Below are 23,005 nucleotides of genomic sequence, written 5' to 3' on the forward strand. Positions count from 1 at the left end.
GAGCGGTGGAAATCCGTCCTGCAACAAGGAGGCACATTACACGTGCATGCACCCTAATGATTCCTTCGTCGTCATATGACTGAAAAATTGTTGAGTACGACGTTAAACCCCAAGCACTCACTCACTCACTCACAATTACTTGACCAGTGTTGGGAAATAACCATGTATTGTTTTATAATTATTAACGTTTGCAGCAAGCAAGAGACGTGTTTTCTGCTATCTCTTGTTCAGCTCTGTGTCTTTAAAGATGAGATGTTGATATAAGTCACCTGTACAACTTACCCGTTAAAGACTCTTAAAACATATAGCCTGACAACGCGGGAGTGTTTTGTTCCATGTTTGCTCATGTCAAAGGCGAAAGTCTTATACTTCATTGCCTCATTACTCACGTGTTCAGTAACTCGCATGGCTCGTTGTCTGTGTGACCCATCAGGGTATAAAAAAGACTTGTAGCATAGATAGTATAACTAGAGTAGCAGCGACAATGTGATTGCCAGGCAAACGGTAGCACCTGTAACCCGTGAAATCAGGCCACTTGTCAATTTACATAGATAGGGTGTTTTTCTAACTGTCGATGTAAATTTTTATATACCAGCAAATTACTCGCTTCCCAAGCACCATGGCTTAATACGAATTAGGCATAAAAATGCAGTGATGTTGCCTGCAATTTATTGGACGATACTAGTCTAGAATTACTCAAACTGCTGTAATGTCAACAGAACATGTTTTAGCATCCACAAAAGTAATCCAATCAAACAGACAAAGTATGGTAAGTTCGTTTATATCAAATCATTTGTCATATAATAAATTCAATAGTTTATATAAAAGCACATCGTAGAAAAATGCTATGGTTTAAAGGCGCTCAAAAACAATATACTATTAACAACACATTTTATCCAGCGACTTGACATCGTTGTGCGCCAGTACTATATACAATGCATATGAATACCACTGTTATTCCCCTGAGATGACAATCGCGTGGGTAAGGCTGAGATGGACAGAGGTACTAAGACGTTTATCCTCAGGGCGCGGATTCAGCTAATGGCAGCATTACAGATAAACATGCACAGTTGACCATTTCTGGGCATAATGGATAGCACAAATGTAGTATGAAAAATTTGCCCGTGCGTAATACTATAATGTTACCAATAGGAAGAGTGTTTAGACTCGAATGTATTATGCAATAAGTTTATGTTTCCTAAAAAGTGATAAGAATAAGAAGGCAGACGGACAGCTAAACAATATAAAAATGTGAGCGACGATGTGATGCGTATCCTTGAGTAATACTAGATTTCTATCCGGTGTTATTAACAATGAGTAACATACCCGAAGCATATATGGGAAATCAACCACAGACGGCGTAGAAATCATACGGCAGAAAATATCAGTCCAACACATAAATCAAAGCTCAAAAATGATCACAGTCGACATACTTTGAGCATAGCGTTCTACAACGTTACTGGTCAGGTCTCTAAGATATATTGTGTCTCTAAGATTCTGTCGATATTCGAAGACAAATGCGACGTCTAGACGATACTGCCAGTACGTGAACATTCAATATATGTGAGGACGTTTGTAGGGCTTCTAACATACTGTCAGCATAAGTAGAAGTTTGCAAAGTCTCTAAGATACTGTCAGCATGTAAAGATGGTTGTAAGGTCTCTAAGACACTTTCAGCATGTGAAGACGTTTACAAGGTCTCTAAGATACTGACTGCATGTGAAGACGTCAGCAAGGTCCCTAAAATACTGACTGCATGTGAAGAAGATTGCAAGGTATTTAAGATATTGATAGTATGGAGATGTTGGTTAGGTCTTTAAGATCCTCTGAGCATGTGAAGACGTTCATAAGGTCTCTAAGATACCACCATTATGTGGAGACGTTTGTAAGGTCTCTATGATACTGTCAGTGTGTGAGATCGACTGCAAGGTCTCTAACATATCGTCAGTATGTGAAGGCGCTAGGACTCAAGGACACTGATTGCATGCATGTAACACCCTCAGTTCATATAAAGCTGGATGCAAGGTATCTAAGATACTGTCACTATCTGTAGATGTCACAATGTTAACGTAAAGAACTATATGTAAATGCATGAATGAAGGTACGAGTCTAAATCTTGGAGTTCCCTGTGAGATACCAAGGCAGACCATACATCACACAAATGGTACTTTTACTACTATACTAAGCCGTCCAGAAGATACTCAGTGGGTGGAAGACCTGAAATATGACAAGAGAAGGGCATAGTGGATGACTTTGGGTTTGTTAGGTTGGCGGCAGCCCGATGTAAATCCACGTAAATCATAAAATACAGGACAATAATATAATCACCTGCGGCCATCTGAAGCAACCAGAAATAACAGCCAAAATGATGAGGAGAGTGAACAGCACCTAAAGCGGATCATCCAAGGTAAAAAATATCATACAATATCAATGGCGTCACTAAGGCGAAGCCAGTTGACTTGAGATTAAAATATGGGCTAATTGTTAGCCATTAAGGTGAAGAGCTGCATATATCCACAGAAACACTTAGAACCCTATTTTCAGGCCGTATCGGTAGGATTAAAATGACAAGAGATTAATACCCTTTATCATGTTTGAACATGCAACGTCTGAGTGAAAACTAACGGTTAACTACTTAATGCTACCAATCCGTTTTGGAGATATGACGTCAGCAGCGGTATATCGGGGTTCACCTTTTCCACGAGTTTTCCAATCATTGACGTCAGTCCCATGTGTTCGTTATTTGAGTCTTGGCACATTCCAAAACAGTTACTTATGATTGTCTTGCGTTTGATGCCGACTAACTCACTGGTGACATTATCGAGAGGATTACCATTTTTGGTGGCGGATGGATCAGCTAGCGAAGTATACGATGACGAAGATAATCCAACAAGCTCCACAAGCAGCAGCTACTATCCACAATATCAACGCATATTTCCCGTATTTACGTGCTTTGGCTTCGTCTTCCTTTCGCCATGATTCTTTGGACTGTGAAAAGATGTGAAATGCCAATCATTAAAAACCTCTTTTCATTCGTCCTTTAAAAAACGAAAAAATGAGCCTGAAATATAAAGTATAATAAGAAGAACAGCATAAAGGCATATGTGTTTGTCCCGTCTAGAACCCCCTGGCACATTTATGAGTATAATCGTTAAAAAAGTCATGGAGGTACACTGGGAACTGACAAAAGGCTCTTTGAAAGGTGGAATACCTGCCACAACGTTTAATTGTTTAGTTTTGTTTGAAACTTATTTTTCTTTTTCTTTGGATGGATAAACCACCGATCAATTAAATGATGAACGAGTTACATACTTTCTTTTGCGCGCCATATTGGTGGAAGACAAGTAGTCTTCAGCGAACGTTAGAACAGAGACATGAACGTAGTTGAACGATTGTCGTAAACAAGCAATGCTCCACAAACAATGATGCAAGGCTCCACGAACAATGATGAATCCCAGGCCAAAGCTGGGATTCTACCTGCAACTAGTGTGCCTCTGGTTACCATAACTGGAGAGAATGCGACTTACTAGACAAGAGGCAACAACTGCGGCAAATCCTGGCACGATACAGCACGCTATGCATGTGAAAACGGAGAAGAATAGCCAATCGTGTGGCTTTTCGGGCTTCTTCTGGACCACCTTCCGCCTTCGTCTCTGAAAATCAAAGAACACAGTATACTGTCAATAATTACATTCTCTTAAAGAACGAGGTATGAAAGCAGGACATAAGAAACTCTTGAGTAGCCACTGTAGTTACAAAAGACAGTGAGTGAGTGAGTGCTTGGGGTTTAATGTCGTACTTAACAATTTATAAAATATAATATTATATTAGCTTGGAGCTTGGCAGGTCGATGGTTACTTTATGTCAAAGTTTGTCACATATTTGGCTACTTTGTATCAAGAAGTTTGTCAAGAACACGGATACCATGTGTCGATACCTTTGAGAGGTAGATGGCTGCTTTGTGTCAAGAAGTTTGTCAGGTATATGACTAGTGTTTATCAAGACATTTGTCAAGTACATGTCTTTGTTGTGTCAAGAAGTTTATCAAGTGAATGGCTACATTGTGTAAAGAAATTTGTCAGGTTCAAACCAAATGCTCTTCCAGGTTTTGCCCATTTCTTATCAAGAAATGTAGGGAAGTCCAGGAAAAAGACCAATCTGAGAAATAGATAAATGCCTTTTCAATTCCCTTATTTTATCTTCATATTACTAAATTTGAGCCATTTAACAATTTGATAGTCTTATATTTTGACACCTTTTTGCAAAGACATTTCAGTAAGTCTGACTCCATGCTGACTGAGAAAAGTAAACTTCTTGTTGACGAAAGTATTTCGTGCCCTCTTCACGTATTTTTGCCCTCTAACCATGGAAACCATTTTACCAGGATTAAAAATAGGTAACCGAAATCACACAAAACGATTACCGTTTGCGTCATACAGAGAAAATAATATGTCGTGGTGTAAGGAATATCCTGTCTGTGTAACAAGTCTTATCTGTATAAGTCGTGACAGCCCAAAAGCTTGACCCACCAAGCGTGACCAAAAGTTACGTGAAGAACACGGGAATCGCCCACATTTCCGCTTCAACTAAGCATGTATACTTGTATGAGTAATGCAGGACGTGACATTTTCTTGACTATGCATGTTGAGTCCTTTAAATAGATACATCGTGCATTACGTATTCACTTAACACTTAATACAGAATTTAGTAATGGAAAAACACCTGACGCCAAAATAAGTAATGGAAAAGCATCTGATGCAGAAATAAGTCATGGAAAAACCCGTGATGTAGAAGTACGTAATGGAAAAACACCTGATGCAAAAAATAAGTTATTGAAAAACACCTGATGCACAAGTAACAAGTTAAACAAGGAACAAGAGTCTGTTAAGTTTGTAGCTTAAGTTAGCATAATACCATTACACTATTATTTCTTTTAGGAAAGGCTTCTTCCCGGTGTAGGCGGGATTTTATCGCCTCTAGGCTGTAGACTTTTATATAGGATGAACAACAGAACTGAAAAACACCGATTTTCATACGGTTCGGATTTGACCCAGTAATCTCATTTTCAATCAAACAATTGTCAACAATTCCTCAACTACTGAAAAACTTGGGTCTTCCACAAAAACTGAAATTAGTTTGCTACGTCACCATGTATTACTTATTGTCCACGGTTTAAAAGCCTATCAGCAGCTAGGCGCCGAATTACGTTTAGTCTTAAGCTTTCCACACGGCGTAAAAATCCGACTATGACACTTCTTTGCCCGATTGTCAGAGTTCTTTTGATCATAGTGATGTGTCTGGAGAGCTTTTCAGAAGGTAGGATTATATCCTACTGGAAATATATATATTTTGGCACCGAAGGTAACATTTACAATTTTTAAAGCCAGTACACAATAAGTTCTATTATAATTTTGTATAAGGACAAGACTCGTATTAGGATTGTGATGTTCGAGTTAATTTTTACAACGCTTATGAGCATCTGGCCTCTGCATGGATACTGGCCTGTGTTCTGTGGACTTACCTTTGAGCGTGTGCTGCTATGTGTACACTGGGTACTTGTGTATGAGGAGTTACATTGGGTGGGTGTCCTGTGGACTCACCTTTGAACATGTGCTGCTATGTGTACACTGGGTACCTGTGTACGAGGAGTTGGGTCGGGTGGAAGTCCTGTGGACTTACCTTTGAGCGTGTGCTGCTGTGTGTACCCTGGGTACCTGTGTACGAGGAGTTGGATTGGGTGGGTGTCCTGTAGCCGGAGGAGGATGAGTGGGCGTAGGAGTAGCCCGGGCTGGGTTTTGGATGGTAGTTTGTTGTAGTTGCTGTAGCCTATGGGAACCCCTGGCTCTACCTTCAGCTCCACAAAATCAGGTTCGAGAGCGGGATTATAGTAGCCCTGATAAACACACCGTGAACATCGGGTTGATTAATTAAGGGAGAAGAGAATTTCTTGTTAAAATGACAACTGTACGAACTTCATAAAATTCAGAAAACAGAAACATATAATGTTTTACTGCAGATGATTGGTACAAAAATATACAAAAGAGTGAACTGTGAGAATATAAACAAGGATTTTTTCAAGTCAGCCAAAGGACAAGCAGGGTTCGATTTAGTAAACATCTATGGAAGCTGATAGGGGGCATTTCGCTTCCATGTTACCTCTCCCGATTTTACAAAGGCCTAGGTAGCAAGGTAGCAAGTAAGGTACCGAGACAGCGAGATAGCTAGATGACTCACCTCTTGCTACTCTCTGCCTCGCTACCTTACGGCCTGTTACCTTACGCTGCACTGCAGAGGTCGAGGTTCTATAAACAGCTCTCTCCGGCCGTACGTGGGAAGGTCTTCCGCAACCTGCGAATGATCGTGTGTATCTCCCCGGCTCTACACGGTTTTCTCCGACCAAAGTGCTGGCCACCGTCGTATAAGTGAAATATTCTTCAGTACCTCGTAAAACACCAGTCAAATCAAAATAAAATAATAAAAAAACATCGAAAAAAATTAAGGATGAAATCCTATCACTTAAATCCCTTTGTCCTTGAAAGGTATGTCTTCAGTGAGTTCTTAAGAGCCCACATAAACTTGGCGACTAAACTTTTTCAGATTGCACAACAGTGCTTTATTTGTATTTTAATTGGTGTTTTACGCCGTACTCAAGAATATTTCACTTATGCGACGGCGGCCAGCATTATGGTGGGTGGTAACCGGGCATGAGCTGGACTTGAACTCACAGCGACCGCACTGGTGTGAGACTCCTGGGTCATTGTGCTGCGCTAGTGAGCTAATCAACTGAGCCACGGAGGGCCCGCTTGAAAAAGAGACTTGGAAGTCATTTGCGTTTTAACAGTGCATACTATTTGAGAATACCTATAATATCAAAGATATTTAACATATTAAGCTGAAATCATAAAAACTGTTAAAATGGAATGACAGATGTTTTTAATGATGTGAAGGGTCGTTGGTTAACTACTGACAACCCGTCCTAAAGTAGCCTATAGGCCTATTGTATATAAAGTCACATTCCATTCACTGATGTTTTATGAAAGTATCATCCCCAGGGCACCGTCTATGTGATGAATTAAAATGACGCGCTTTTCTTCATTGTGGTCAAAACAACATTCCAATGATATCCATCAGGAAAACCGCATACATATACTAGACAAATTTTGCTCTAAAATGTCCCACACATCCTGAACAGTAAGGTCTATATATGTATGTGTAAATGGTAGTAATCCGTACAAGTATTATTTGTTTGGATGCCAGCTTGATATTAAACGGCGGTCCTGAAATATCAGGTACATCTCTACTACATAAACATAAAATATAAACATTATAAAACTGATATATTTAAATGTTTTGACATGCCTGCATTTGAACAATAAATGTTTTAATATTTAGCAAGAATTTCCGGAATGCGTAGCTGTTCAGCGCGGATTAAACTGATCATCATTCATGTAACGATACTATGAAAGCAACCTGCGGATGGCTCTGCCCGATTCCCTCCCACCATAATGCTGACCACCACCGTATAAATTGGAAATATTCTTAAGTACGGCGTAAAACACCAATCAAATAAATAAATATACTATTAAAGCTAGCATCAAACAATTTATCCGAGAGTATATATGTCAAGTTTAAGTATATATCCGAATGAGTCACAGATGGGCCTGCCGAAGTAAGTGGCCTGCGGGAGGTTGAGGGGTTACTCGACATGGCATGGGAAGAAGGTGGGTGTGGGGGGGGGGGGGGGGGGGGGGGGGGGGGGGGGGGGGGGCAAGAGTTCTAGCCGACCGGCCAGGTTGTTACCAGGTGTGATAGCACACTGAGTACGACAATACTAGATGACAGGTTAAAAGTAACAGGTTTGTAATTCCCTGTATATATAATCTATAGAAAAGAAAGTTGTAAGTTAGAAATAGGTCAGCGTATACTTTTTAAAAAATGCGTTAGCGTTTATTAATTTCCCAATGCAGCACATGTCAAGACATGTAGATCATATCCACAGAGTCAGGCGGTTCGTTCAACACATAATTCGTCATGGAGCATTGATGTCTGGTATGTATATGCGGCTATAGGTTATAAAAAATACCAGTTTTAGGGCCGGGTGGACGCCGTACGTTAACCTATGTGTTTTGTAGGTCACACTGATATTGAGAGTTCGAATGATACAAAGACCTTTATCAGTCAATGTTTACGTACAACGTCAGAGATATCTGCCAATACTTGCTTAGCGATCGTAAAATTTTCTCTGTAGTGTTTCATGGGTTAGAGGTCACTTGTATTTGAGACATTCTCTGCGAAGCCGGTTAAAAAACAAGTTGTAGCCACATCGAGGCTGACCGACTTAACAGGTGAGCTACCTGAGAATCCACGCAGCCATTAATACATAAAGACAAACTTTCAAAAGCCAGCCTCACTCTCGGAAATCGACGTTTTGGATGGCTTGGGTTTTGTGTCGTATAAGCTTATGTAAACTCTTTTGTACCTCTTACATACATGCATACACCACTCCAGGATTTATCATCACATAACATGTGGCTATGCTCGCTGATAACTGTTACACCTGTGTTTACATATGATTCTAATTAGGTCTACCTGTATACACCTGGTCATGCGTCAGATAAACGACAACCCAAATTAGGTCGACAAAAACTTACCGGTAATGCTACAAAACAGACAAATGATCGGGATATTGTTTAATGGTTACTTACGCCTTCTTCCCGCGACATGATCGCTCTGGTATTGTCTTCTCCCTTAGAGGACAGTCATAGCCAGCTTCAAATACCTCGGCAACACTGGGAGTCAAGTTGTGACGTCACCGAACAGGTATGCGGCAGTGGGTTCCTCCCTTGTCTGTAGTCACTACGCTACTATCATCTTCACCCGTCCCCAAATAATGAACTGTTGTCACGGGAGTGGGGGCTTATATATGACCCTACGCGGGAAATTACTTAGATGGGGCGATCTCAGTGAGTGGCCAGAGCAGAGTTCGATTCCAGTGCGTGGGCTGTGGTACACAGTTCATAGGGAAGCAGGGTCTAGTCTCCCTTCTTTTGGAACATAAATTGTCAGCAAAATTTTAGTGGCAAGTTTTGTAAATGTTAATTGGCTGGCTTTCTAACTCTGCCGGGGTTTTGCCAGCAGTGGATGGTCATGGGTTCCCCGATCTCCAATTTTCCTCCCACCATAATGTTGGCAATTGTTGTACACATGAAATATTCTTGAATACGGTGTTAAATCACCAATCAAATAAATAATTAAGTGAATGAATAAATATTTCTGTCAGTGTATATATTATGGCTCTGCCAGCAACCTGCGAATCAATGGATGGTCGTGGGTTTTCCCGAGCTCTTCCCGGTTTATTCTCAGCACAATGCCACCGTCTTATAAATGAAATATTGTTGAGAACGACGTAAAGCAACAGTCAACTAAATATTAAATAAATAAATACATCGTGACTTTGTACTATGTGTGAATAAATACTCCAGACGAATGTATAGTGAATGTAGAGAGACTGAGTTACAATGACTTCATTTCTCAAGAGTCTACCACACATTCCTTGTTTTCGCAGAATTGATCGAAACACTTTGTCTTTGTTCAAATTTCAAATTATTAGTATAATGCAATTGGACATCAAGTTAAAGTTGAAAATAGCACAGATTTTTCTTGCTGGTGGGTGTTTTCGACACAGCCCCATTGACTAAACCAAGTCTTATTGTGTGCTTCTGTTTTCCTTTCTTTTTTTCTCTCTCTCTTATTCTAATTTAAACCCTCTTACAAAGCTCAGAGGTTGTGTTACAAAAGCAAAGACAAAAACGCTTCACATATGAATGAATTGACAAATATAGAATTGGTGACGTCACGAGACCACGTGAACTGTTGTCATTCAGTAGCCGGCATTCCTATTTACACTTTACAAATGTGTACCCAAAATTAAATGACTTCCACCACACATAAATAAAGGATACGAAATCAACGAACAAAGACTGTGAGGTTTACACAAAAATTTATTGCTATGTAGTCGCCCCGTTGTAATATCTCACAACAAACAGAACTTACAGTGTAAACATTAAATGAATTGTAAACAGTTTATACAGCACCATCCTTATTCATGATTCACACATTTCATAAAATTTTGTTGTACATTTAACGAGCTGCTTGTCTCGACAAGTCGACAGGACTTCTAGAAATATGTTTTAGTGCAGTTTCACCTTTAGTACTTTTAAACAACATGTACGTCCAGTGATCTGTTTGATTTGTTACATACGTTATGTTAGACCAAACATTGACATCTTCATTATATCCTTACTTTTTATGACTTACTATACATTACAATAAATAAAAATTGTTCCAATATTCAGTCACAACGATCCGATTAACTCAACATCACTTGTACACATATTCAAACACATATTAATCCTGTAAGTACCATTGCTTTATATCAACTGCATTAGTTAGAACATATTCCCATCGCCGATATACTGTTGGTGCGGGAGGGAGGGGGGAGTGTATACCCCCCCCCCCCCTTGCACACCACCCCAACCGGCCTCACCCTACAGTCAAAAGTACTCGTGGTTCAGAACAATAAACGGAAGCTTGATGGCCAGGGGTGGTCATGTCTGTCAGTAAGCCAAAGTACATGTACAAACACATGGCCGAACGGATGCCAACACTGGGCGAGTATCTAAGGTGTAAGATTATTAACGTCTGCACAGTTGTAATATCCTGTTCAAACATGAATATAACAGACATTCATTAATATAACAAAAACTTTAAACCGTGCCAAGAGGACCTATTAGAAACCCTGACACCGTTTGGTTCTTGGTTACTGTACTATTACATAAAAGGTCCCCGGGTTAAACCACCGAGCTTTGGTGACTCACTGACGAAGTTACTCACGTATATGCATGTCTTGCACACACTTCATATTAGCGTAAGACAAATGATACAGCGCAGACGGACAAACAAGCTCTTTAAAGGTGGCTTAACATCACCACGGATGCACGAACAGTGAAGGAATCCAGAAGCCTGCTGGTTCACCAACCCGACATTCGTTTGTTCTGAATAAATATTATTTAAACCGTAAAGCAGACATACACTTTCATGTATTAACATTATTTGAGGTCATCAAATGAACAATGCACAATATTTCGCAAATATAAAAGGAGCATGCTTGTCCTTCATGGGTATTATCACCATATGGATAATTATATATCCACTACACACCTCTAAATGAAGACAGGTTTATAATATATGAAATTACATCAACATAACATACAAATGGTTAAAAACCGATTGCGAGCATAATATCACATATAGGGCTATACATTTATTGATTTACCTGATCAACAGATCTATAACAACAACACTTTCAATGTATATAACAGTCTGATCTAACATACTTTCTTTGCCATCATTAGAAATATTCATTTGATAACAGGCTGGATTGAATTATGTCACGTGGCAATCAAGGTAGCATTACCATAATGTTAATTTTACACACATATTCTTTGCATTAACAAAAATGGGCATATTATGTCACACATCACATTTTTTACAAACTTACTTCAGCCATTTGTTAATATATTATAGAACAAAGTTTTTTCTGAATAAAAGCAGCAAATATCGCTCTGTCAGTACTAAATATACTTACCTCTAATATTTGAAACGGTTAGCTTATACAGTATACTTTTGCTATTTTTCCTCTGTCTACAACATGTATAGTATACGATCACATTCCATATTAGAAATCAATTTATAATACATGACACCACTTTTATTGTACACGTTGCCTTCTTCCAAATATGAAAGTTCCATGGAATAAGAACTTTATCTGGACGTACTACTATATTCTGGCCTTGTATGTACATGTAGTCCGGTATATACCTGAATGCCAATGTGGCAAATATAATCTACCCAGACTACAGAAACGGTACCGGTTAAAGTTACAATTTTCCATCATAAAATATATATAAAAAATTTTATTTCACATGTTAGTAGTTTCTATCACAAGATACAGATGTATATTCTTTTAAGTATGGATCATATATAATGTTCGGATATACAGTAACAAAATACAATGCTATCACAGAAAAATTATGATATGTCACTGATCATTCTGTTGTATGAAGAGCGATATTCATGACAGAGTTTACACATGGGATATAGAATAGTCTCCTTGTGTCCCCTGTTTGGTTAACCTGCAAATGTTTTTTTCGTGAGTGTCGCGTAATCTGTCCAAACCAGTTTTTACATGTATACATCGATCTATATAAAATAATATGACAATAAATCTCTACAAATTTACACACCCGTAGTATCTTTGACAGAGCACACGTCTTACAGCTTTCGAAAACACCAAACACATTTCACTCTGTAGTTCTTTGGTAAAGTGAGTTCAGCGAAGCTACATGTCAAAATGATCAAAATAATACCAGGTGGTTATGAATTATATCGATTCGTGAATGGTACAATAGTTATAGGATGCCGATTACCCGATTCTTGAATTTTACGATAGTTATGAAAATTATTACCCGATTCGTGAATGGTACGATGATTATAGAACATCCATTACCTGATTCGTGACTGTATACGATCGTTACGGTATACCGATTGCCTGATTCATGAATGGTACGATGGTAACGGAATATCGACTGCCTGATTCATAAATGGTACGATGGTAACGGAATATCGACTGCCTGATTCATGAATGGTACGATGGTAACGGAATATCGACTGCCTGATTCATGAATGGTACGATGGTAACGGAATATCGACTGCCTGATTCATGAATGGTACGATGGTAACGGAATATCGACTGCCTGATTCATGAATGGTGCGATGGTTATGGAATACCGATTACCTGATGCATGAATGGTATGATAGTTACAGTATACGGATTGCCTGATTCATGAATGGTACAATGGTTACAGAATACCGATCACCTGATTCATGAATGGTACAATGGTTACAGAATACCGATTACCTGATTCGATAATTGTACGATACTAATGGAATACCGACTAAATGATTCATGAATTTCACGATGGTTATGAAATGCCGATTACCTGATTCGTGAATGGTACGATAGTTATGGAATATCGATTACCTGATTCGTGAATGGTACGATGGTTATGAAATACTGATTGCTCGATTCGTGAATGCACGACGGTTACGGTATACCGATTGCCTGGTTCGTGAATGCACGACGGTTACGGTATACCGATTGCCTGATTCGTGAATGCACGATGGTTATTGAGTTTTCAGTCTGATTACCCGCTTCGTGAATGGTACGAAAGTTATGATACACCGATTACCTGATTGGTGAATGCACGATTGCTACGGAACACTGGTTGCCTGATTCGTGATAGGTACAATGGTTACAGAACACCTATTACCTGATTTGATAATGGTAACTGCTGTTTATGAATTGTATGATGGGTGTTAACTACCGAAATGTATTATGGCCGTTAACTACCGAAATGTATTATGGCCGTTAACTACCGAAATGTATTATGGCCGATAACTATCGTTCATGAATTGTGAAATGGCCATTCATTACCGTTCATGATCTGTATGATGGCTATTAACTATAATGATTGGTTCATTCGTGAATTATATGCTGGATATTAACTACCGAACTGTATGATGGCAATTAACTACCGAACTGTATTATGGCTGTTAACTACCGAACTGTATGATGGCTGGTGTGTAGTGAATGACTGATCTGTAAATGGTATGATGACTTATCCAATGTTTGATTGATTCGTGAGTTGCAGGATGACTGTTGTCATCATGCATAAATCATACATCATCATCATGATTGTTTGGTGTATGATTTATGGTTTATTAATATTGAGAGCCAACAGGCCAGGAGCCCACTTACAGGTCTGATAACAAGAATTGTTTATTCATTTCATTTTTTACTTAATGCTCTAATTTTTCAGTGCCCGGTGAGCACTATAGAAATTTTGCGCGCTAGTGACAAATTATCCCACATGTGACGTACAGATATGCACACAGTATTGGTGGAAGACGAGTGGTCACCAACGAACGGGAGACTGTGCAAACGGCCACGTGAGTGTCGTCAAATCATTCTTGCCATATATCCCAGTGACCGTCACGGTCCACTCCCAGTATGATCACAGTTAATGACTGATTCATGAATCGTGTGGTGTCAGGTACCTATTGTTTGACTGATTCATGAATCGTGTGGTGTCAGGTATCTGTTGTTTGACTGATTCACGAATGGTATGATGGCTGTTTTATGTTCTAATTGACTAATTCGTGAACTGTATGAGGACTTGTTTATCTACTGACTGGCTGATTCCGTGAATGGTGAGATGTCTATTATCTACTCACTGATTCGTGAAGGGTATGGTGAGTGTTACATAGTGACTAACTGGTTTATGAATATTATCTCCTTACTGGCTGAATCGTGAATGGTATGATGACCTTTTTTATAATGGTGACAATACCGACGACGATTTCATCTGCTGAGTTTTCACTGCGTGATGGTATGATGACCTTTTTTATAATGGTAACAATACCGACGACGATTTCATCTGCTGAGTTTTCACTGCGTGATGGTATGATGACCTTTTTTATAATGGTAACAATACCGACGGCGATTTCATCTGCTGAGTTTTCACTGTGTGATGGTATGATGACCTTTTATATAATGGTGACAATACCGACGGCGATTTCATCTGCTTAGTTTTCATTGTGTGATGGTATGATGACCTTTTTTATAATGGTGACGATACCGACGGCGATTTCATCTGCTGAGTTTTCACTGTGTGATGGTATGATGACCTTTTTTATAATGGTGACAATACCGACGACGATTTCATCTGCTGAGTTTTCACTGCGTGATGGTATGATGACCTTTTTTATAATGGTGACAATACCGACGACGATTTCATCTGCTGAGTTTTCACTGCGTGATGGTATGATGACCTTTTTTATAATGGTAACAATACCGACGGCGATTTCATCTGCTGAGTTTTCACTGTGTGATGGTATGATGACCTTTTATATAATGGTGACAATACCGACGGCGATTTCATCTGCTTAGTTTTCATTGTGTGATGGTATGATGACCTTTTTTATAATGGTGACGATACCGACGGCGATTTCATCTGCTGAGTTTTCACTGTGTGATTTCTACAAGAAATCCAACGCCCTATAGGACACAGATCTTAACTGACATGTGACAGACATTTTGTCAGATTTGTTCTTTTAAAATGAAAGTACTCCATTCAGCAAACGACATAGTTAAAGTCAAGGTATTGCCATGACTACACGGGTACATACATGCACCTGAAAGGTACAAAATGAATTGTTGATTTGACCGGATAAATCCTTGACATATAAAATTGAGTAAGGATGCCGGTACATCTACAGATAGAATTACAAAGGTATGACTTGTTGATTCAAAGCAAACCTTCAGGCTAACTACACATATACAAACAGTCCTACCTCATTCAGAATGTGCAGACCCGATCACTTCCCCTACTTCGCCCTGTTTGAATTAAAATGTTCAATGGCATTAAACAAGAATCAAAGAAAACCTCCACAAAACAGAACATCACAATGCCGTGAGATCATGAACAGATGCGTACATGTCTCGGTGGTCCGACAGGTGGCGGATTCTTTCTGAAGTGCTTATCGGTTCAAACATCGCGCCATCTTGTACACTATCTAGACTCCGTTCAGAGTCAGAGTTCCGGGGATCCGTTGAATCCAGTAGATGCAGCCCAGACCCGCTGTATGGTGGTAATACGTCACTAGTTTTTGACACGTCACTCAGTGATCTTCCTAAGATAGGTCTATACTGTTCTTCCTTTTCATCTTCCACATTCCCAAATTCATAAACCCTTAAACTCCAATTTCCTTCGGAATTTTCCAAGACTTCTTTGCCAATCACAAATTCTTCAAAAGAATATGACTTTCCTCTGAGCTTGACCTCGTCATCAGAATTACCACTTTCTCTAACAGTGACTTCAGCATCAGGATCAACTTTGGTTTTGCTCCCAACTTCATCGTCAGAGCCAACGCTTCCTCTCAAACTGATCTCTCCGTCAAAATCTAAGCTAGTTTTATCCCTAATTTCATCACCAGAATCATTCACTTGTCTGATATCGTGCTCTTCCTTGAAATCATCCCCACTATTTACTTCAGAGTCAACATCTGATATATACCCATCTCTGTCCCTAAACCCCAAATACGCTGGAAGCGCGTATTCAGATTTGAAATCACTGACATCCGATTGATTTTCTGCCAATGACTCTTTTCTTGTTACAAATGGATGCCCTCCATCTGGTAATTTCTCTCCCTTGAAATGATTCCCAATGTCACTGTTTTCATTCCGAAGTGCAAACATCTCTGTATTAGCAGAAGTATAACTTAGTGTTTCTAACCCGTTTGGCTGGTTTCCTGGTTGAAGACTACCCTTGTATTTAGCATCTTCTAAGCCTCCATTCCCACTTTCTGTTCTAAACATATCGCTTTTACCCTCAGGTATACATAATGGACCCCACACATCCTCCTGATGAGATGCGTCGGACAAATCATTATCACTACCTTCTAAATCCGAAAATATTTCCCCAGTTTCCTTGTTATCCTTCAGATCACTACCTGTGTTCAAATCATCAGTCTTGTTATTGTCTGATGCAATATTAGAACTTTGGATAGAATGCCATACTTCTCTGTCTCTGAAGGCGTCCAATTCAGTGTTAGTATTTGATCTGGTCGTGTCGTATGTCTCTGAGCGGATCTCGTCCTTGTCAGCTAGTTCGTCAATGGGCAGAGAGTTCGGGTAAACACCTCGAAGAAAATTTGACCAAAACATAGGGTTTTTAAACAGTGTCTCAATCGAGTCCTTCCGTGCCGCGCCTTGTGCAGGCAAACTACCCCCAGACGGGTCACGCATATTTTTACGCAGTACAGATTCCACGGCGGGTAAATCTGTGATTCTTTGGACCTCTAATCTAGATTGCCGAAACTTCAGTTTCATTTCTTCCACACGTCTGTTTATCTCCTGAGTAACAACATCGTTGTTTAAACCCTTCTTCACAGTGTGCACGCTTCCCATTCCCTGCATTGTCTTTACCTTGAAAACGTTCGTACCCCCAAATCCATGTTTGCACTTCTGTTTCACGGTTTTCGTAAAACCAAACGCACGAAGCTTTGACGTCACACTCCAAGTAGAAGATAAACTTATCGTGGAAATCGAGCGACTTAATTTTGGCATATCGTTCGGCCATTCGTCATTCACAGATAAACTACTACCCACTGACTGCATTTTCATTCCCGCCATCTTCAAAAAATCGGAGCACGTTGGCACCAGATAAATTTCCTGTAATGAAACAAAACACACACATGATGTATGCTTTGGCAAAATCATTTCCACTTCAAAACAGACGACTTCACAGGTTAATTGTTGAAAACTTGTTAACACTTTTTGTTATAGATTTCAGTGGCATAGAGAAGTTTATAAGGTACCTGACGAGGTGATCTCGTTATTCCACGGCGTGCTTTGCTCACAAATTTGACAAATCAACCTGACAAACACAACGAAACGCATCAGTCAAATCATGGGAGCGTGATCTAGTGGTTAAAGGTTCTTGTTTTGTAATCGCAAGGACAAACGAGGTGCGGGGTCAAAATGGAATTGTTGATTCACTATACTTGATACTACTTTGTAGTAGACCAATTACCAAGAACATAGCAGTGTGATATAGATGTATGTATAAATGGACCATTTACACATGCTGTTAAGGCTCAACGGAGGAAATTTATCGCAATTTACTAGAATTAAAGGAAACTATTGATTCCCTGTATGGAACATCTTATCTGAATTTGTACAGTTGTATAAGAAACAACCGCTTCCTCTCGCGTATGACAAGAGAGATGAGTCTAATTTCCATGTGGTTCACTATATGCAAGGCAATATGTCAGAAAGAATTGCACCTTTTGTAGACATATGTCGTCTACATGTACAAAGATCGACGATTTCATTCTAATCTATACAACATTGATATTCCGCTTAACCCGGGACTAGGGGTTATATAAACATGGTACAATTGTAACATCACACCATCACACCTGTTGCTGATGAGGACAGTTGTAATAAAAGTATATAACTGAGTTTAATTTTATCCGTTATCTTGCTTTACAGAAGGATATTGTATATAGCACAAATATAGGCTTTACAGTGTTCAAACATGTCGTATTGTGGACTAGCTAATGGGTGTCACGCATCTGATACTAGTATTACCTCCGACACCACTGGCAACTGCTGACTATTTCTATTTCCTTGTAACTGCTAAAATTATGTATATTTTTCAGAGACTGTGATGCTAATTTTATTAATGATACTGGTTTTCGGATATTGTTTTGCCGGTTGACGGTCAGAACTCTGATTACTGCAGTGGATACTTCATTTACTATCGTGATTAGATCTCTAAAGCGTGAGTCGAGTGAATAATGAGACTGATTGATCAAATGACTGATCTGTTTGGGGTGCTGAATCTGGCTGCCCTACAGTAATGCCCATTCCCAGGGAGAAGTGTGAACAAAAACGGCGGTATAAATATATTTATTATACCTTCATGGACAAACTGAACTACAATCTCGTTAGGGGCTTCCAACCTAAATGGTGTACTGTAAAGAATGGTGGACTCTGGTCAGATATAACCAGATTACATCGATTGGGTCACAGACGTTCACGGCTCAGTACATACCAGATTGTCCAAACATGTCGCACAGGCCATCGTTATTTAATCGTGTCCAGCCTTACGGGGTCGTATGATATCAGTGTAAGAGGCATGTAAATCAATTCCACAGGCCTACGTGTAAACACGCCTATTTGTCACATACGTCTGAATTCTACATAATATCCAGACTTCATCGTGAGCATATGACACATATATATCATGGTTACTGAATTCTGAATGACTAAGTACTTGTAGTTTACATGTTGAAAAAGTATACTTGTAAATCATCTGGTACGTGGGAAGGTCTGTCAGCAACTTGCAGATGGTCGTGGGTTTTCCTCGGGCTGTGCCCGCATTCCTCCCACCATAATGCTGGCCACCGTCGTATAAGTGAAATATTTTTGAGTACGGCGTAAAACACCAATCATATACAAATAAATAAATTGTAGATCACCTTTAACTTGCCCTCACTCCATCCAGCTTACGACATACGGATCTCTGTCTGTGTAGTCTTATAAAGCTATACGGCGATATCTTGGTTCTGACGACACGCAGCGATCACAGTTAAGGCAGTCCCGTTCAAGATGAATAATCTGGGGTGGGTTTCGTAGCGGTTCAGATTCGACATGATTGTATACAACAAAGTAAGGCTGACACACATACCTGTACCACTAGGGACAACTGGCCTACATGCTGAGCGGCAATGACGTGGATTACAGTCTTGGCTCACCTCACATGGTCGGTAACCAGGGACAGGTATACACACACACACACACACACACACACACACACACACACACACACATATATATATATATATATATATATATATATATATATATATATATATATATATACATATATATATATATATATATATATATAGCGTACACGCACTGATGGGAACCGACTGTAATCAGTGATAATTGGCGTCAACAGCCCTGCAGCCGGTTTATAAATATACAAATGGCAGTTACGCGGTCCTCTGTCACAGCTGAAATTCAGGGGATGGCTGGAGGGGGGTGCTGAGCTCTGCGTCTCGATCCACATATCCTTCTCTGAAGCGCACACATACCTATAAGACATTGTCCATGTTTCACACGTGCAACGTCAATTGTTACCATGGAAATATCCCTGGCCCATTGCGCTAGAGGTAGCGGTCATGCCGCCCTTGACACCTATACTTGAATACAGGTGCAGGGAAAATACAGCAGAGCCTATGTTTGGCGGCATACTGTGACAGGCCGCTGGTTCAGGAAGTGACTTACACGGTCCTGGCAAATAGCCACTACTGTTTATCGACACGAATAAAAGGAAAATATGCCAGTGGTGAGAATGCAAAGAAATGACTATATCTCGATCATTATGGAAATTTCCGCTCCGAAATATTTGAATACATCTGACATACATGTAAAAGATTTATCACTTGCTGCATTGCGAAATGATGAAGGATTGCGAAATAGTATGACCGAGATAAGTTATTGGTTGTTAAACCATGAACACTTACCGTCGAAGGCGAGGTTCGAAGCTAAATGGGAGTAGGATATATGCATCAGTAGAGTCGAATTTACTGGCACCGCTGTTGGTAAACGGCTCATTAGTAGGCAAATACGTGTCGTGGTATTAAATGTAACACCGGCAAAAACTGATTAATGAAACAGAAGATAAGCTGTGAATATCGTATAGTGATACGCCAGGGGCTCGTGTTTGCGTACACAAGTCAGCTGGGGAATTGATTAGCCCTAGATGACAACGCCCGTAGGGCCTCGTGTCCTCACGAGCGCAGTCATTCAGGGCTAGGAAATAGTACATATTAGGACAAATCGCGGAATTGATTGAACATCGTATTTAACTGACAGATTTGTTTTCTTGCTCAACGATGTTGCGCTGAGGCGACGTGAATCAAGTGGATGTACAAAGGTAACTCGTTCAGAGACGGAGAAGACAACAGTGTCGCACCTTACCACCATACGACACCACGATAACTTCAACTGAGCCAGCTTGAGCAGGATTCGAATGTTCGACCTCAAGCCAAACCTGTCAAGTCTCGACGCCACTCTCACGGTTCTTTTTTTTATAAATTAAAAACCACGTTCTCACAGTCAATGTATTCAGTTAAATTCGACAATGTTTGCTCAGATTTGTTCAGAATATTGTTTTATCTTGTTTTCATTTCATATAACGACGAAATATGGGTAAACGTGCCAACAAAAGCGTCCAAGAAAGCACAGTTACTGTACAAAACTATTTCCTCCTAGGGATTTTCGCTAAAATAGATCCACGCCAGAAAATTGCCTTGGACCCGACCCAGGCCCTGTTGCATATGGACATCGGCTGTTTGGGTTTTTCACTTCTTTGGTGTTGTCTGTGTTGACAGCTCTGTCACTGGTCAGTTAAGTGCTATTAGTCTCATGACATCACGTGATATGAAGACCGGGTATATACAAGCGGATTCCTTCAGGATCAGAAACCCACTTTGTTTAGAGTGAAACGTATTGCATTTTTTCTTTAATTTATACGATTGTTTGACGCCGTACTTGAGAATTTTTCACATATAATGATCAGGTTTATGGGAGAAGCAAGCTAATGCCTTTCACCAGGTACTTGACAAACGTACCTCAATTATCTACAGGGGCTGAAAATTGCTGTCACCCAGACTGGTGATCGGTTCAACCGGTCAGTAAATATTGAAGCTAATTTAACACTCTTTGAAGTTCACCCGACGAGTTGTATCACTTCCCCCATCGCGTGCATGTGTTATCAGGTGACTAAATATATTTAATTATGGTACTAGATAAATCAGCAGGAACGTGTGATCACCTCCCCAGGTAAGGGTCAAAGACAAGTTAGTATGACGCCAGATTTTCTCAAAAGGGTCGCAACATCATACCGACCTAAATCACCACGACGTTGCATACTGACGTCACACGCAGTCGTGGTACTTGCGACCGGCTTAACGTCATGATCGCCAATCACAACACCGATAAGAAACCACACATTGCTACAACGTCAAGGTATGTTACAACTGTAGAAAAATGTACCATGGTTTACTACCCCCCACCCGACTTCATCAGGACTTCCCTACCACTATACAAGATAACTCCACCACGATCTGATCGGTCACGTGGGAATCAGCCCGTACAATTCTATATAAATATGGGCTGTGGCATGGCTTTCTCATTCTGTATCATGTTGATTAGAGAAGCATTAAAAAAGGGTGCCATCTAAGAGAAGAAAGCCTCATGCTGATTGTTCTCATTGTAAATCAATGTACTACATGTATTTCGTTGTATAGAGTTCGTCACAGTTTGTGCGAGTTGTGTGGCCACTTTTGTGACATCGTGTGCCAGTGCGGCAATATTTCGTGACACGCTCCTAATAATGAAGGATTAAGCAAATGTGAGGCATAATTTGCACAAGATATAAAGGGACCCTAAATTTACACAATACAGAATTTTATTGTTGCTTAAAACCATACTTTGTTACAGGCATACCTATTTTTATAAGACGGCGATGAGTTTTAGATGTGGAGAGAACCAAAGTGTGCGTGATAAACCACCGACTTTTGATGATCCATTGACGAACTTTCCCAGGTTTCATGTACAAACTGGCGCATTTTCATGGATTGTTCTCATTGTAAATCAATGTACTACATGTATTTTGTTGTATAGAGTTCGTCACAGTTTGTGAGAGTTGTGTGGCCACTTTTGTGACATCGTGTGCCAGTGCGGCAATATTTCGTGACACGCTCCTAATAATGAAGAATTAAGCAAATGTGTTTTTCATCGAACGCTAAACTGGACTAACGGCCAAAACTGGCCTCGTCAAATTCCCTAAGGCCGGGGTTGAACACGCACCTTGTTTATACACGTGCATCAGTTAACATTTTGAAAGGAAAGAATCTTTTATCACTGGGTCACAGAGAAAAAATGATCTTAAAAAATAAATGTAGCTTAACTAGATGTACTTTTCAAGGGTCTGTCTGAATTTTTTATTTGAAACAAGCATGCATGATATGATCATCTACGAAATATTTTGGACAGTGCAGCGCGATATACACAACTATTCTTCAGTAAATATCTACTAAAAAGTGATGAAAGAAAAAGTAATGCAGCTGCCATTAAGCGGTTGTATATCTATGCCTGTCCGTGTAGGTATAGATATAATTTAAACCTCCCTGTACTGACTTGAAGTCCAAGAAATCAAAGTAAACATGAGCGTGTAGATGGACTCCTATGATATCTCAATTAATTAGAGCACCCCCAATTCAAAAACTTATCCATTTAAAAGGA

At 39.8% G+C, this 23,005-nt stretch overlaps 2 protein-coding genes across 3 annotated transcripts; both read right to left on the minus strand.

The window, feature by feature from the left end:
• Nucleotides 1-746: 746 nt before the first annotated feature.
• LOC135468361 (uncharacterized) lies at nucleotides 747-9,201 on the minus strand. Its single transcript, XM_064746570.1, has 4 exons — nucleotides 8,706-9,201; nucleotides 5,680-5,893; nucleotides 3,528-3,653; nucleotides 747-2,988 (listed from the first exon to the last, which is right to left on the minus strand). The coding sequence occupies exons 1-4, from the start codon at nucleotides 8,721-8,723 to the stop codon at nucleotides 2,945-2,947; spliced, it is 402 nt and encodes a 133-aa protein (XP_064602640.1). The 5' UTR covers nucleotides 8,724-9,201; the 3' UTR covers nucleotides 747-2,944.
• A 792-nt stretch (nucleotides 9,202-9,993) lies between these two features.
• On the minus strand, nucleotides 9,994-19,466 carry LOC135468476 (uncharacterized). 2 transcript variants are annotated; one of them, XR_010444226.1, is made up of 2 exons: nucleotides 13,103-17,447; nucleotides 9,994-13,061 (listed from the first exon to the last, which is right to left on the minus strand). XR_010444226.1 is itself a non-coding variant. In XM_064746758.1 (2 exons), exon 2 carries the CDS (start codon nucleotides 17,312-17,314, stop codon nucleotides 15,584-15,586), a length of 1,731 nt encoding a protein of 576 aa, XP_064602828.1. In that variant the 5' UTR covers nucleotides 17,315-17,353; nucleotides 19,168-19,466; the 3' UTR covers nucleotides 9,994-15,583. The 2 variants fall into 2 exon arrangements, 1 of the variants encoding a protein (XP_064602828.1); XM_064746758.1 differs by adding an exon at nucleotides 19,168-19,466 and having other exon boundaries at nucleotides 9,994-17,353.
• Nucleotides 19,467-23,005: the final 3,539 nt, after the last annotated feature.

The sequence above is a fragment of the Liolophura sinensis genome, chromosome 6, assembly GCF_032854445.1.
Source record: "Liolophura sinensis isolate JHLJ2023 chromosome 6, CUHK_Ljap_v2, whole genome shotgun sequence".
Taxonomy (NCBI): Eukaryota; Metazoa; Mollusca; class Polyplacophora; order Chitonida; family Chitonidae; genus Liolophura; species Liolophura sinensis.